The sequence below is a fragment of the Siniperca chuatsi genome, linkage group LG24 (genome assembly GCF_020085105.1).
Source record: "Siniperca chuatsi isolate FFG_IHB_CAS linkage group LG24, ASM2008510v1, whole genome shotgun sequence".
NCBI classification, from domain to species: Eukaryota; Metazoa; Chordata; class Actinopteri; order Centrarchiformes; family Sinipercidae; genus Siniperca; species Siniperca chuatsi.
In genome coordinates this window covers 16,604,005-16,621,143 of record NC_058065.1, presented here as the reverse complement: position 1 = coordinate 16,621,143, position 17,139 = coordinate 16,604,005, and the positions used below count along the sequence as shown (strand labels likewise).

Here is a 17,139-nt window from a genome sequence, read left to right as displayed (position 1 = left end):
TAGCAGTCCAATTGTTGTCGAGACATTTCACTGAACACCCAAAATATCAACCTACTGGTGGCACCTTGAGGAAAAACTAGGGCAGTGGTTTTCAACTTTTTCTTGTCAAGGACCCCTAAACAAGACCACTGACCCCCATCTGATAGGATTTTTGCTTTAAGATGTTTTATTACAGAAAGTTTATGAACCCCATGACCAAAGTAGTCATACATTTTGTCATTGTGTTACTTATAGATGGTATTATAGTGAAAATACATCATTCCCCTTTTTTGCTGGGGATCCCCTGGAAGCCCCTCAAGGACCCCTGGGGGTTCCCGGACCCCATTTTGGGAACTATTGAGCTATAAGATCACCAAAGTCAGTAAGATTCGTCAAATGAAGTAAAAAAAAAAATTGTGCATTATATAAATGCAGCCATATATTTATATAGCCCATCACAAATCTGCCTCAAGGGGCATTCAAATCTGTACAGCCTACATCACCCACTATCCTTAGACCCTGAATTTGGATAAGGAAAAACTCCCCAAAAAGGAGGGGATGAGGGATCCTTCTTCCAAGACGAACAGACATGTGAAAATAGATTTAGCAAAATTATATAGTGTTACAGATTTACAACTATGTTGGCTGTTCAAGTTCAGAATAAATGACATGGTTGGGCAACTGCCCAAATACATCCACAACTATAATGTATATTGCAATGGCCTCTAGTGTCACGCCAATAAACTGTCGGTAATGATCTTTATGTGGGTGTGTTCACCTACTCTCCCCCGTTATCTGAAGAGACTCTGGACAGGTAGAGAGTGACAGTCTAATATTATACTGATATCACAAATATCTGTGTAATGCCATCACAAAATGTATCAATATGGAGATGCTATGGTAAGTGTGCCTGGCTACTATATCCTGTATCAGCTTCACCATGTCAGAGATCCTGTTTCTAACCAACTCCAAATGGGATGCTAGGGTCAAGGATTCACCCTTTAAACATCCAACTGAAACTTTTAGATATCTAATAGGATAGGAATTCATGTTACATCAAATCCAAACGACACTTTTAAACCCGCTTACTACAAAACATAAAAGATGATTTAGAATGATGGAACAAACTACCACTATCCCTTTTTGCCGTACATTTGGAAATTGACCAGAAAAGAAAAACCAGCATGGCTCAATGTAGAATAAAAAATAGCTGAAGAAATACAACTTTAAAACCTTCCATTAATCAATGAAACTATTAAAGCACACAACTGTTTTAAAAGCATCACCGTTAAAACTACTTTATCTGGTGGAACAAATGCAGACCTTTCATTTCAAATCTTCAATAAACCATTTATTTTTCCTGTATAGAAATGGAGAAGAGTAACCTGCCTAGGACACCTATTAAGTTATGGCTTGTTCATGACCTTCATCCTTATTCAACAAAAATGTAACATGCCTGACCATTGTTAATTCCAGTACATTCAAGTGAAAGAAAGCATTAAAAAGACAATAAATATCAGTTATAATATTTATATAATAACATTCCCCCACTATGTCAAATACTGAACTCACTGAAGCCAAAAATGTCTTCCAATGGGAAAATGGACAGCTGATTCAAACATACTAGAATCTAACATCAGTTCTAATCAACATATTTTCCATGAACTACAACCCCAAAACTCAGGTAATATGTTATAAGGTCCTGCAAGTGATAGAGATTATTCTGGTAAAAATTTATAGTGGTGTTCCCAGAAACAAACAACTATTATTTTTAAAATCCGAATTTATTTGTGGATCATTAACAGGATAACGTTATGCAGCATTATGAAGATAAAGCAGGCAAGTATTTTGTTCCCAGATTGTCAGCAATTCTAAGAGAGAAAAGAAAATACAACATGCAAAAAATATACTGCAATTAAGAACTACAGATGGTTATTGTATGGATCATTGTGATGACAAATGAAAATGTGCATTATTGCAAATGGAAAACAAGATGACCAAAGGATCTTCAACATACATACAAACACCAATATGCTTCCTCTGAGGAAAACTCAGAAAAGAATTCCTATTCTTTCTCAACCCACCCCGTACCCAAGTGCACTAGAGGTGCACCAGGCAAGCCTGGCCACAAAATTACGAAATTAAGTGTGCTTGGCACGCCCCTGACACACTGGGCAGAGCATACTTGACTGTGATAGTGTACCCTGCAGCACTGATACTTAAACACAAAGTGCAAGTTATTTAAATTTCAATATATTTTCAATGTGTCATGTGCTCCTCATTGTAGTATTTTTATTTGTTTTGTCTGTCCTCTCTGTCTTGGTATTGTTCTTGTGAAGTGTTGTTAAATAGAACAATACTGATTATTATATATTCTGATATCATAAGAGAAAAATAACAAAATATTGTTAAGTAGCTAAAACAGAACAAATGTCAATATACAGTGGGTACGGAAAGTATTCAGACGCCTTTAAATTTTTCACTCTTTGTTTCATTGCAGCCATTTGCTAAAATCAAAAAAGTTCATTTTATTTCTCATTAATGTACACTCAGCACCCCATCTTGACAGAAAAAAACAGAAATGCAGAAATTTTTGCAAATTTATTAAAAAAGAAAAACTGAAATATCACATGGTCATAAGTATTCAGAACCTTTGCTGTGATACTCATATTTAACTCACATACTGTCCATTTCTTCTGATCCTCCTTGAGATGGTTCTACTCCTTCATCGGAGTACAGCTGTGTTTAATTAAACTGATTGGACTTGATTAGGAAAGGCACACACTTGTCTATACAAGACACAGCTCACAGTGCATGTCAGAGCAAATGAGAATCATGAGGTCGAAGGAACTGCCCACGGAGCTCACGCAGAATTGTGGCAAGGCACGGATCTGGCCAAGGTTGTAAAAGAATGTCTGCAGCACTCAAGCTTCCTAAGAGCACAGTGGCCTCCATAATCCTTAAATGGAAGAAGTTTGGGATGACCAGAACTCTTCCTAGACCTGGCCATCCAGCCAAACTGAGCAATCGTGGGAGAAGAGCCTTGGTGAGAGAGGTAAAGAAGAACCCAAAGATCACTGTGGCTGAGCTCCAGAGATGCAGTAGGGAGATGGGAGAAAGTTCCAGAAAGTCAACTATCACTGGAGCCCTCCACCAGTCGGGGCTTTATGGCAGAGTGGCCCGACGGAAGCCTCTCCTCAGTGCAAGACATATGAAAGCCTGCATAGAGTTTGCCAAAAAACACATGAAGGACTCCCAGACTATGAGAAATAAGATCCTCTGGTCTGATGAGACCAAGATTGAACTTTTTGGTGTTAATTCTAAGCAGTATGTGTGGAGAAAACCATGCACTGCTCATCACCTGCCCAACACAATCACAACAGTGAAACATGGTGGTGGCAGCATCATGCTTTAGGGGTGTTTTTCAGCTGCAGGGACAGGACGACTGGTTGCAATTGAAGGAAAGATGAATGCGGCCAAGTACAGAGAGATCCTGGAAGAAAACCTCTTCCAGAGTGCTCAGGACCTCAGATTGGGCCGAAGGTTCACCTTCCAACAAGACAATGACCCTAAGCACACAGCTAAAATAACAAAGGAGTGGCTTTGGACCAACTCTGTGACCATTCTTGACTGGCCCAGCCAGAGCCCTGACCTAAACCCAATTGAGCATCTCTGGAGAGACCTGAAAGTGGCTGTCCACCAACGTTCACCATCCAATCTGACGGAACTGGAAAGGATCTGCAAGAAAGAATGGCAGAGGATCCCCAAATCCAGGTGTGAAAAACTTGTTGCATCATTCCCAAGAAGACTCATGGCTGTACTAGCTCAAAAGGGTGCTTCTACTCAATACTGACCAAAGGGTCTGAATACTTATGACCATGTGATATTTCAGTTTTTCTTTTCAAAAATTTCTACATTTGTTTTTTTCTGTCAAGATGGGGTGCTGAGTGTACATTCATGAGAAATAAAATGAACTTTTTGATTTTAGCAAATGGCTGCAATGGAACAAAGAGTGAAAAATTTAAAGGCGTCTGAATACTTTCCATACCCACTGTATTATAAATTACAATGTAGATAAACATTACACACAATACTTATAATCCTTAGAAGAATAGAAATTACATAAAAGAATGTAAAGTATGCTAAGCTCACTGGAAAGTCACTACACCTACCAGATGGCTTCCCTATAGGTATATTAAAAATATTATACAGGGCTTGAAATGTTAACCTAAATGGACTAGGCTCTGATTTTAATTTTGTTACATGTATTTCCCACCACATACAGCTTACATTTTAATGCTGTCGTGTTCAATAATATAACATCCCCTGTCACTTTCATTACTTAGAAATATAATAATCAATAACAAATTTCATGTTTAGGGTTATTATTATTTTGTATACACACAAAGGGAATTAGTTAAATATGCCACCTATGGAAACTAATTTTTTTTTAATTTAAGATGACCAGTGTTTTTGTTTAGATGAGCTCAGATAGTAAATATAATTTGTTTGTGTGGAGGCTGATGAATCTCATTAAAGTTCTGTTAAACTGTGATGAGGTCCATGATATCAGTAACAGACATACTGGGAAAAGGGACAACCCACACAGCTACTTATTTTTAAATAGCTCCATCTTTTCAGTCTCGTTACTGGAGGGGCAACAGATGTTCACCTATTAATGTGGATTTTGAGTGTGCAAAAACTTGGTCTGTCACTCATATCTTGTATGCACCTGTTGAACACTATAGTCAGGCTTGCTCAGCCTAAAGTGCATGCATTTTATTGTATGTTTTTCTCAGTTTAATTGTATGCACATTACTCCATTGCTAAATGTTTAGAATACTTTATTAGAGTATTGGATCTGATACATTCTTTGACTGTCTGATCTAATGGAAATGTCCTGTTTTGATAGGTGGATGCGTGGGCTCAATCCAACACTGTTCCTGGTCTTTTCACTGGTTCGACTGGAGCCCAGATCCTCAGCTCAGAGGAGCTGTCCACCAGCGGACCACAAGCATGGCTGAAGAAGGTAAGAGACACACAAATACAACATACTCAAATAAACATACATAAATCATTGAGACAGATGTTGCAAAAAAAAAAAGTGCATATACTGTAAACACAAAGACCTGTACTTTTGGACATATTGAGGTTTCTGTGTTGCTCATGCCTGCTAGTTGGCACAATTCAAGTTACATGAATTGTAATAACATGCTAAAATGTGTAGCAATAGCGCATCAGAATTACCGTCAGCTATCTCACTGTGTTAAACCAATTTCAGCAAAGTAGGGATGCAAAAGTGTGACAATATGTTGTTAACATTTTCTGTTACCAAATGATTGTTTTGGTAAGGAACTGTACATGGTCTTCATCAATGAATACATTGTCTTTTAGTTATTAGGGCTTCAAGCCCCGAAGGGGCTCAAACTCTATTGTGTTTGTGCTGTCTTATTTATTATATATATTATTATTTGTCTTATGCCGTGGCTCAAATTGCTGTGAACTGGAATAAGCTAGAAACACGAAACTTGGCCAAAAAACTGGAAATGATGTGCATGTGCTTCCACAGAAATAGGAGCCCAATTGGCCACATGGTGGCCAAAACTTACAGGATATGTCCACAGAAGTACCTGAAACATACCCTGAAAGTTTCAATCAAATCAGTCAGTAGGGGGCGCTAAAATGCAAAAAAAAAAACTGGGGATGGCATAACACAAATCAGGCTATAAATCAGGCATTGTTTGTCCAATCATCACACAACTTCCAGGATATGTCCACATAAAAATCTGAAACATGCCCTGAAAGTTTCATTTAAATCGACAGCTAGGGGGCGATACTAGGGCAAACAATGTGCGTGGCATAACACGAATCAGACTATGAATCAGAAATTGTTTATTTTCTTCATTCTATTTGAGAAAACACAAAAAAGAGAGATTTCACTGCTTGGTCAAGATCAAAAGCTTTAAACTTCTAGCAGTCTGTGTTGGCTTGAACCCTGGAATTGCTGCTTGCAGCTATATTTAGTAGTGTTTTTCCCCATTTTTCTCCCTCAAAATTCCCTGTGCACTGCAGTCCTTGTCACCGCTAACTCCACTTCAGAGTGTAGACAGAGATGCTACCAGAGTTGTTTTATTAGAGCTGGATACCACACCTCAAGATGGTGCTCATTCATTCTAATGAAAGGCCCATGTCAAAAAAGTTTTCTGTTTTGCAACCCACTATTACATGCACATTAGTGTGTTTCTCCCTGGCCCCACCTGCTTGTCCCAAAAATTAGTTGACATCACACACATACAATAGCTTTTCTATGCCTGGGGAAGCTCAACAATGAACACAGACACTGGCAGAAATGTAGAGAAAAAATATTAGAGTGCTTGTAGCTCTGCCCATTTCATTCCTATGCCCAACCTGACCAATGCAAAAAGTTATAAAAAAAATGTATGATGCAGGCCTCAGTCCAAACTTTCAATGCTTTTAAGGAAATGAGACATTAGTAACTGCTATTATGGTGTTTGAAGGTATACTCTGAAAAGCCAGTCTTAAGCTTAGTGGGGAGTTCATTCCATCACTGTGGGACTAGAAAGTAGAAGAGCCTTCATCGAGATGAGCGACCACAGGCTCCTCAGAATGACGGGGAGGCCAATCATGCCACGAGTGTTGACCATGGCATGGAGGCATGGCCGTACCCACCATTAAGGTCACAGAGGTCTGGACCTTGGTATTTTTTCCAACGTGTATATAATAAAAGTTGTGAAGTAATTGCCATTTACTTTGGTGCGGCAAAGATATTGTACAACGGCAAGATTACCGACTTGCTCATCTGATCACCGTCATTGCTTTTGGGTGGGTGGGTCGTGAAGTGGATGATCTTGTCGTTACTACATAAACTTTACTCAACAAGGTGGTTCTTTGATTATGTCAACAACTTGAGGAAACCAGACAGGCAGCTGAATCCATGCAAAGCGTGATACAGGTAACTAGAGAATTTTATTAGTGGACTGCTTGTAGTGCAATGTCATTCTTCCCCAGACATCTGACGAATAGCTCCTGTGCGGTCGTGCTATGTTAAACAGTAACCATCCTTCATGATGCCAGCTAGGTAGTTTCACATGAGTGAATTAACTAGCTTGCTAGCCAGCTAACATAATTCCATCCAATCCAATGGTAGACTGATAAACTTTTAACAAAAGCTTTTCTTTCAATTCAGTTTTTGTAAAGGGTTGAAATTCATGTTAAAATGACGTACCCTTACAGTATACATTTTTATTTTCATTGCAAGATTATCCTAGTGGAGGCCGGTAACATTTACATTTAAATATTAATTTTCAATTAAATTCAAAGGGCATTATAACATTTAAGATTGATATATATATATATATATATATATATATATATATATATATATATATATACAGTATATATATATACGGTATATCCTATGCATGTATTTGTCTGCGCATGAACGCATGCATGTGCTGTGTGTTCTAGGTCACTTATTGTCCCTATGGTTGTGGCTTGTTGATACATATTGGGCAGCAAGATATGCCTTGTCTCCTCCTAGGAGTATTTTTAATTGATCAGAAATACTTTATTGATCTCCCAGGAGAAACTCTTTAGCTGTAAGCTCTTTGAAATCTGAAATTACAGAGTGGAACTTGTTAAAGTAAATGTTCCTCATTTCATTGAATGTTTTACATTGTAGGAGAAAGTGCATCTTTGTGTCAGCCTCACCTGTCGAACAGTGACCACATATTTCGATTGCCAATTTGTGGTCACTGAGCCTGTACTTGGTTAGGATCTGTCTCTGCTTTCTATCTCTGACAGTAGAGAGATATTCTGCCAATTCATAGTTTCTTTGTTAGGGCCAGATAGCATTCTAATCTACTTTGGATTTTAGTTTCTTCTTTCCAAAGAATATGTTTCTTTACATTGCGTTATAATTTGGTTTACTCTGATTGGTGTTTAGAATGCAGTGTTGTTGTGAGACTGATTCAGAGTGTGTCTGAGAGGGGGCAGTTAGTCTCAGCACCAGTGATAGGGGACTCTTTTCTGGGCCTATCTCTTAGGTTTGGAAGGCTTTGGAATGGAGGGTGTCTAGCGAGCTGGATTCAAGGTGATTAAAAAATTTGAGTGCTCTCTTTTGAATGTTAATTATCAGTAGGTATCTGCCGAGTATAGCTGTGATGACTGAGTGGACCCAATACTTCACTACCATACAGCTCAATCGGCTAAATGACACCATCAAATATTTTAAGCCAGATTTTAATTGGAATTTGGAAATTATAAAATGTTCTCTTAATTGCATTTAGAGCTCTTCAAGCTTTTTCTTTTAGTGCATTCACTGCCATGTTGAAACTCCCTGATGCTGTTATGGTTATACCAAGGTAGGTATAACTCATACTATGTTCAATGATATAATTATTTATGGTAAACTGGTATTTTTTTCTTCTGACATCTGGGGTGTTTTTGAAAAAATAGTTTTCTTCATATTTAGGCAGCACCAGTTCTGGCAGTACTTTTCTACTATGTCCAGCTGTTGCTGTAGTAGGGTTGGATACCGTTCACATTTGAACCGATACCGTTACCTGGAATAAGGTAAAATGTAATTTCAGTTGAAAAAAATAAGTCCAAACTTCTCAATTTCAACATTGTTATTTATTTAGAACATTTTACCTCACTGCCTCACTTAATGTTTAGTCAGCCATGGAGGGTAAGTTAACTTCTTCCTGCTGGCTGCAGGCTTGCTAATGTTATCTGCGGCTGCTGCAGGGACTTCCAGACTCAAACACGGTACCCTCTTCAGTTTTTAGATATATTTTGTGTTTGACCAGGTGTTTCCTCAGGTTAGAAGTGTTGCCCTGGCCAGCTTATGCAGTGAGTCTTGTCTGCCTCGAGTTTTAAAAGGCGTAACCACACTTTTTTACCACTTTTTACACAGAGATCCCGCAATACTGCCATAAAGAAGAGCCGCCATTACGCCTGCTTTGCTTTTTTACACTGAACCAAACAACACCGGCATAATGCTGCCCCAGTGTATGATTTAGATAGGAGAAAGTACCCCCTCAACGTAGGCGGAGCTGATCGTCATAGTGACACTTATTCCATAAGTTAGGAAACAACACACGGGAGCTTTACTTTTGTCTTGAGAAGCTACAGCCTTTTTTCACTGACATACTGTAACCTACACTGTACATTTACTGCCAGCTTCAGCTTCACTGCTCACCTTTTCCTCTGCATCGCTCGCATTCACCGTCACGATCTGCCTCTCGCTCACTCTAGTTCAACCACACACTCACTACGCACACACATGTCCCTGTGACTTGAACAAGAAGCAGGGGAGTCTCTCTCTCTCTCTTTCTCTCTGTACTTTACTCTCTCACCCAGCTGCGCTCTCAGGTACCGAAATTTGGCACAGATTGATTTAATCAGAATCAGAATCAGAAATACTTTATTGATCCCCTTAGGGAAACTCTTTGTTACAGCAGCTCGTCTTTACGTCAGTGCACACAGGAGAAAGTACTAGAAAACGATATAATACACTATAAACACTATAAACAGGTCAGAAATAAATTAAGTATCATGTCAGTATAAGTATAAGATAAACTAAGTGTCGAGTACTAAGTGGGTTTACTGGTTGATGGTGAAGTACAGTATAAAATACAATGTCACTAATTATGTAATAAATAATATTAATAAGCGGAGGTGCATGTACTGTCGAAGAGTAATTGAGGTATATAGTATCAGTAGCAATAAATAAGAAAAAACTAACAAGGGAAAACTAATATTGCACGGAAGTAGTACTCAGAATATTGCACAATTATTATTAATTATGGCGGAGATGTAATGCTCAATGTCCAGTTTAGTGACCTAGGGTCATACAGACTAACCCTTAGAGGGAGGAGTTAAATAGTTTGATGGTCACAGGCAGGAATGACTTCCTGTGGCGCTCTGTGGTGCTTTTTGGTGGGATGAGTCTTCCACTGAAGGTGCTCCTTTGCTTGACCAGCACGTCATGGAGCGGGTGGGAGACACTGTCCAAGATGGCGTGTAGTTTGGCGAGCATCCTCCTCTCTGACACCACCGCCAGAGAGTCCAGCTCCACCCCCACAATGTCACTGGCCTTACGGATCAGTTTGAGTCTGTTGGCGTCCGCTACCTTTAGCCTGCTGCCCCAGCATGCAACGGCATACAGGATAGCACTGGCCACCACAGACTCGAACATCTTCAGCATGGTCCGGCAGATGTTGAAGGACCTCAGCCTCCTCAGAAAATAGAGCTCTGGCCCTTCCTGTAAACAGCCTGAGTGTTCTTGGTCCAGTCCAGTTTGTTATCTAAGTGTACTCCCAGGTACTTGTAGTCCACACTGACCCCCTGGATGGAAACCGGGGTCACTGGTGCCTTGGCCCTCCGTAGATCCACAACCAGTTTCTTAGACTTTGTTGCATTGAGCTGCAGATGGTTCTGCTCACACCATGAAACAAAGTTACCCACCACAGCCCTGTACTCCGTCTCATCGCCACCGCTGATACATCCCACCACAGCAGAAAACTTCTGAAGGTGGCAGCACTCTGTGTGGTAGCTGAAGTCCGTGGTGTAGATGGTGAAGAGGAAGGGAGAGAGGACGGTCCCCTGAGGGGCCCCAGTGTTGCTGGCCACGCTGTCCGACACACAGTGCTGCAGGCGCACGTGCTGTGGTCTGCCAGTCTGGTAGTCCACAATCCAGGACACAAGGGGGGCATCCACCTGCATCGCTGCCAGCTTCTCCCCCAGCAGGGCAGGCCGGATGGTGTTGAAAGCACTGGAGAAGTCAAAAAACATGATCCTCACCGTGCTTGCCGGCCTGTCCAGGTGGGTGTGGATGCGGTTAAGCAGGTAGATGATGGCGTCCTCAACTCCCAGTCGGGGCTGGTAGGCGAACTGAAGGGGGTCCAGGAGGGGTCTGACCACACGGTTTATTTGGATAACAATGGACCATCTTGGTTTTGACATTGCAGTCCACACAGAAGTTAATGTAGCCAGTGATGCACTCAGTGAGCCCGTCAATGTCCTCTCCATGAGGCTCACAGAGTGCATCCCAGTTTGTCACCTCAAAACATTCGTGCAGTGTCTCATAGGCCTCCTCTGACCATCTCCTCACTGTCCTTGTGGTCACAGGGTGCCTTTTAACCAGAGGCACATAGCAGGATTTGAGGTGAACCAGGTTGTGGTCTGACCTACCCAGAGGGGGGAGGGGGGAAGAGCTGTATGCATCCTTCACGTTAGCATACAGTAGGTCCAGTGTCCTCTCCTCTCTAGTAGGACAGCTCACATACTGGGTGAAATTAGTCAGTGTTGTTGAAACACTGACATGGTTGAAGTCACCCGAGATTAATATGAGGGCACTCGGGTGTTGAGTCTGGAGTTGTGCTATGGCAGTGTGAATGGCGTTGCACGCCGATGCCGGGTTAGCAGAGGGGGGGATGTAAACAGCCACAACAATGGCATGTGAAAATTCACGTGGCAGATAATATGGCCGGAGTCCCACAGCTAGCAGTTCAATGTCGGGGCTACAGATACTCTGCTTGATGGTAATGTGACCAGGGTTACACCATCTGTTGTTAACTAGAACAGCAAGCCCGCCGCCTTTCCGCTTACCGCTCCCGGTGTGATCCTTGTCGGCCCGAACAGTATGAAAGCCGCCGATGGAAACGTTATGGTCCGGGATATCCTGGTGTAGCCATGTCTCTGAGAAGCACATCAAGCTACACTCACAGAACTCCGTCTGACTCCGGGCTAACGCCGTTAGCTCGTCCATTTTCTGCACCCCTCTCTCTTCCCTCGGCGCTTCGTTCCACCTCTGCATCCTCGGTGTGTCCTCCTCCAGATCTCAGTGGGGACATCGGTAGTCCTGGGCGCCATGCTGCTCGGCTTCAGCGCGATCAGCTGTTCCCTGGTGTAAACAATGCGGCCAAACAGCTGATCTGCAGCGGTGCCCCGACCGAGTAGCAGAAGAAGAAGTTCCACGGCGAAAAAAAGTACAAAAACACTTTCTACCCTCATTTTCGCAAAGAGCATAGTTTAAATTACACTTACACACAAATTACTCAAGTTTGGAAGAAAAAAGAAAAGTTAAAAGTTGGAAAAAGTAAGACGACGAGACGGAGCTACGGCAACAGGCAGCATGCGGGCTGGCGCATGCGCACTTATAACATGAACCGGTAGTACTGACGTAATTCGGTCGGTACCCTTAAAAGTCGGTCGGTCCCCTTAAAAGTCCCGAGTTCGTTACCCAACCCTATGCTGTCGTCCTTGTTCAGTAGGAGACAGTAAAACAAGGTCACCAGCATAAAACAGAGACTTCAACTCTCTTTCTAGGAGGATCTCTTCATCTTCTGATGGAATGTAAACAGCAGATAGAGATTGTGATGATAATTTGGGGTTCAGTGTCTTGCCCAAGGACTCTTCGACATGTGGGCTGGGGGAATCCAGGATCAAACAGCCGACCTTCCAATTGGTGGACCACCCGCTCTACCACCAAGCCACAGCTGCCCTTAGTGTTTCTTCTGAGTTTTTCTTTTATAACCTTCGTATTATCTTCCCTTAGATCGTGCAATTTTTGTCCTCCCGGGTCGGTTTGACTGTTTATAAAGCATGAATTATAAATTATCACCCAAACTTTTAAGCCAACTTCATTCCAACTCATTACCACACGTTTTACACTTCATTTTGGAATTTAGGGTCAGTGGACCTCATTTACATGAAATTATACCTCGTTTTTGAGTTTTAAAAAAAGCAGAAATTCTGAATTATTTTGACTATAGTTAAGATCAGAGGAACATATCCCCATTGTGTGAGGAAGTATTCGCAGAATCACAGTGTGGCTTCACTGCAAGGGGAGAGAGAAAAAGGGTCAACCACCATTCTCCCCTGCCCACACTGCACCAAAGTATGTGGATTGTGGATTGGCCTCTACAGCCATCTGAAGACCCACAAGTAGACAACCCAACGGAGAGGACGATTATGCTCACCTCGAGTGACCGCCGATGGTGCGTTTTTGTGTAGGGAAAGGCACAGGTTTACACACGTGTGTGTGTGTGTGTGTGTCGTCTGGAAGCTCTGGTCCCCATGTAGGGAAAGGTTGTGTTGAAATCAGGTTACATACCTGTAGCTTTGAAGTTGTGTGTGTGTTCATCTGCTGGAAAGCACAATAGTGTGACCCATTGCCCCATTGTACCATCTAGTGGTGGGTCATATTTGACCTGGGAAGACCACAGATGCTATAAATTTGAATAAAACACCCACAATTCAATGTAGTGATCATTAAGTTTATTTGCAAAGAGCGTAGTATAGAACCATCCATGTTATTTTTATGGCAATTAGATGAAACAAACCCATATTTCTGATATAAAACATTTGAAAACGGGTCAAATTTGACCAGTGGACAACAGAAAGGATAATACATTGATCTGAATTAATTAAATTTATTGGTATATCTTTGTACAGATTTTCAAAATGTGCTCTCCAAGATGTCACCATTTTGGATGGGTAATGCTTGTGATCACTTTGTGTTGAAGTTGTTCCACATATCCCAGAATAAATTTTGATTAATGGCATTCTCAATATTTTCATATTTAGACTAAGTTTCATGTGGGTATAATTTTGTTTTTTGTTCCTAATTGTACATTAATATTTGTTTAAAATTTCATTGTACCTAATGCATAAGGTTGGTTTGTTTGGTTGGCAATGTTTTTCATTTGCTATTTTTCTCAGGTCTTTTCTAATGGTCGTGTATTCTTGATCAAACCATTTGTCAGTGTTTTTCCTTTTAATAGGCTTCCGTTTGTGTTTTATAAGGTCAGTTTTAATAGCTGCCTTACAAAATAGCATATTGATATTATCAATGGCCTTGTTTACACCATCTCTGGTAGGGATATATTGATATGATATTCATCAGATCAGGTGAGTTCAAGGCCATGATGAATTTGTCTCCTGTCTGGGGCCCATCTGCCCATTCCTTTTTGTGTCACTCATTTGATCTGAGAGTTTAAAGAAAACATTTATTTGGTTGTGGTCTGAAACGGGGGATTGCTGTCTGACAGTGAATGCCCTGATAGTGGAGGGGTCCATGTCAGTGACTGCACAGTTTACTACACTAGGCCCAAGAGCTGAGGAGCATGTGAATCTTTCTAACCACTCCAAGTTCACCCCTGATGTTCTGCCCTTGCTTATGTTTTTTAATTTATATAGAGGGCACCATAACTTCATTATTTGCTGGAGGACAGTGAGTGAGCCGATCACTTTGACACCATGTTTCTGTCAACACAGTTATCAGAATCAGAATCAGAAATACTTTATTGATCCCCGTAGGGAAACTCTTTGTTACAGTAGCTCGCCTTTACGTCAGTGCACACAGGAGAAAACGATATTATACACTATAAACAGGTCAGAAATAAATAAATTAAGTAACATGTTGGTATAAGTATAAGATAAACTAAGTGTCGAGTACCAAGTGGGTTTACTGGTAGATGGTGAAGTACAGTATAAATACAATGTCACTAATTATGTAATAAATAATAGTAAAAGCGGAGGTGCATGTACTGTCGAGAGTAATTGAGGTATATCCGTAACAATAAATAAGAAAAACTAACAAGGGAAAACTAATATTGCACTTGAGGAGTAAACAGAATATTGCACAATTATTATTAATTATGACGGAGATGTAATGCTCAATGACCAGTTTAATGACCTAGGGTCAAACAGACTAATCCTTAGAGGGAGGAGTTAAATAGTTTGATGGCCACAGGCAGGAATGACTTCCTGTGGCGCTCTGTGGTGCTTTTTGGTGGGATGAGTCTTCCGCTGAAGGTGCTCCTTTGTTTAGCCAGCACGTCATGGAGCGGGTGGGAGACACTGTCCAAGATGGCGTGTAGTTTGGCCAGCATCCTCCTCTCTGACACCACCGCCAGAGAGTCCAGCTCCACCCCCACAATGTTACTGGCCTTACGGATCAGTTTGTTCAGTCTGTTTGCGTCCGCTACCTTTAACCTGCTGCCCCAGCATGCAACAGCATACAGGATAGCACTGGCCACCACAGACTCATAAAACATCTTCAGCATTGTCCGGCAGTGCTGAAGATGTTTTATGAGTCTGTGGTGGCCAGTGCTATCCTGTATATTAACGTCTATATCAATTCAGGTTTTTCACTCTTCGGTTCAAAGGTTTAGGAGTGGAGACCCTGAATATTCCAGCAGCTTATATGAAATGAATGTATTAAAAACAAAACAAAATTAACCTGTATAGTGAGACAAATATGAAAACACCTATAACTATCTATACATTTACAATACTGAATAATAATTTGACATGAATTTCATGGAGGCATATACTATTTTCACTAATATTACCACTGTACTGACTACTACTATTGCTATTTTTACTACTACTAACAATAACAATACATTTCCATGTTGTTCTGCTACTCAAGTGGAAAGGTGATGAGAATGTACATCTTAGCTAAACAGAAGCCAGGTGTGCAGCATCTCCCTGATGTCTCCCAGTTCAGAGGTAGCAGGGAGAGGGACTGTGGCAGTAGGCTGGGCTACAACTGCAGCATAATGCTGCTGCTGTGGGTTGGGAGAAGGACAAGGGGCAGCTACTGCTGCATAGCTCTGCTGCAGTGGAGGGGGACCAGGGGCAGGTGCTGCTGCAGAGGTCTGCTGCTGTGGGTAGGGAAGGGGGACAGGGGCTGAGGCTGAACTGTTGTCTTCTCACAGAAGGGGGGATAATCGTGGGGTGGTGATGAGGAGGAGGTCTGGGAAGGGCTCTGCTCCTGGTAGAGGAGGGGATGGAAGGACTGCTTCCTAGGGCTGTGTCTTTGAGGGTCATTGCAAATATCCTATATATACACTCTCTCTCTCTCTCTGTGTAGATGGAGTCCATCATAGTGTGGAGGGCCAGGTGGACATTGGGTAAGGTGGCACATCCTCTTCTAATCTCCATATTAATGTGTCTGTCCTAGGCAGCAGGGTGGAGATCACAAAGCGGGTGTCAAGGAACTCCCTACTGGCCTGCTCTATCATCTTCCTCACTGCCTCAGCAGTGTCCTTACCGAAGTTGTGCAGGTCATTTGTTCCTGTGTGGATCACCAGGCATTGAGGGCTCCTGAGGGTCTCCTTTTTCAACAGCTTCATTGCCTGGCCTGTGGTGCTGCAGCATTTAGTCAGCACTTCCTTACCAGGAAAAGGCTTGTTTGTGTCCAGAAATTTCCCTTTAGAGTTAGGACCACTTATAGGGCTTGTTCTTCAGGCTGAGTGGAGGGAAGCTGGGATGGGCAGAGCTGGCTTTGTGGAATGATCAGGAGGTGCCAGGGTGTTGGGCTGGGTGCACAGCAGAGAGGGTAGGTCATTGGCAGGGAGAGTCTGTGTCTCTGTACTTGTCTTTGTGGGGACTGATGAGAGTTGGTCTGTCAGGTGTTGGACCTGCCTGGTGAAGGGTCAGATAGCCTGGCCTGAGTCAGCTCTTTGAATTCAGCAAAGTCCAGAACTGGCAGGTGTGGGAGGGGCAGAGATGGACAAGGTGGTGGGGTTCACTACTGGGCTGTCATCATCTTCACTGTCAGAGGGAACATTGATCCTCTTGGTGTCCACCTCAGCTTTCAACAGGGGGAATGCCTCTTCAAAGGACTCCAGAGGCCTGTACTATGAAGCAAGTTCAACATACCCAGGATATCTTTTTGTTATCTGGCTTCACTAACCCTAACAACCATATTATCAACTCGGGAAGTCAACCCAGGTTTCCCCAATCTAGCCATAATCGCACAATCTCAGACATGGACAAGTCTAGTGGCAGCAGAGCGGCATATTTAAACGAAGAGCAAACTATAATATTAGACAAATACGAAGTTAAACACATAATCTAGGCTAAAAGCAACACAGCTGCCAAATGCAGTAAGGACAGCTGGCCAAAAACCTTATTCTTTCAGCTGCAACCCTGGCAGTGTGAAACGGACTTGGGAGCAAATAAAAAATAAATATAAAAACATAAGTAAAAGCAGTACGTAGTCTTACTTTCATATCTTTTAAGTACAACAAGTACGAGGCTTAAGTGCTTCAATCAGCCTCTGTTGTAGGATATCGGTATACAAAAGCACAGTGCTCAGGTTCTCTGAACACTCTTGCCCTC

The 17,139-nt window shown here is 41.9% G+C and overlaps 1 protein-coding gene across 5 annotated transcripts in view; it reads left to right on the top strand.

The window, feature by feature from the left end:
• Positions 1-17,139, top strand: part of LOC122872200 (protein SON) — a 78,353-nt gene that overhangs the window by 44,296 nt on the left and 16,918 nt on the right. For 4 of the 5 annotated variants that reach the window (XM_044188114.1, XM_044188115.1, XM_044188117.1 and 1 more), the window contains one exon: positions 4,892-5,008. In XM_044188114.1, the coding sequence (XP_044044049.1) occupies positions 4,892-5,008 (117 nt within the window). Of the gene's footprint in view, positions 1-4,891; positions 5,009-15,886; positions 15,927-17,139 lie in introns of all 5 variants that reach the window. The other variant, XR_006377049.1, reaches the window with a different exon arrangement.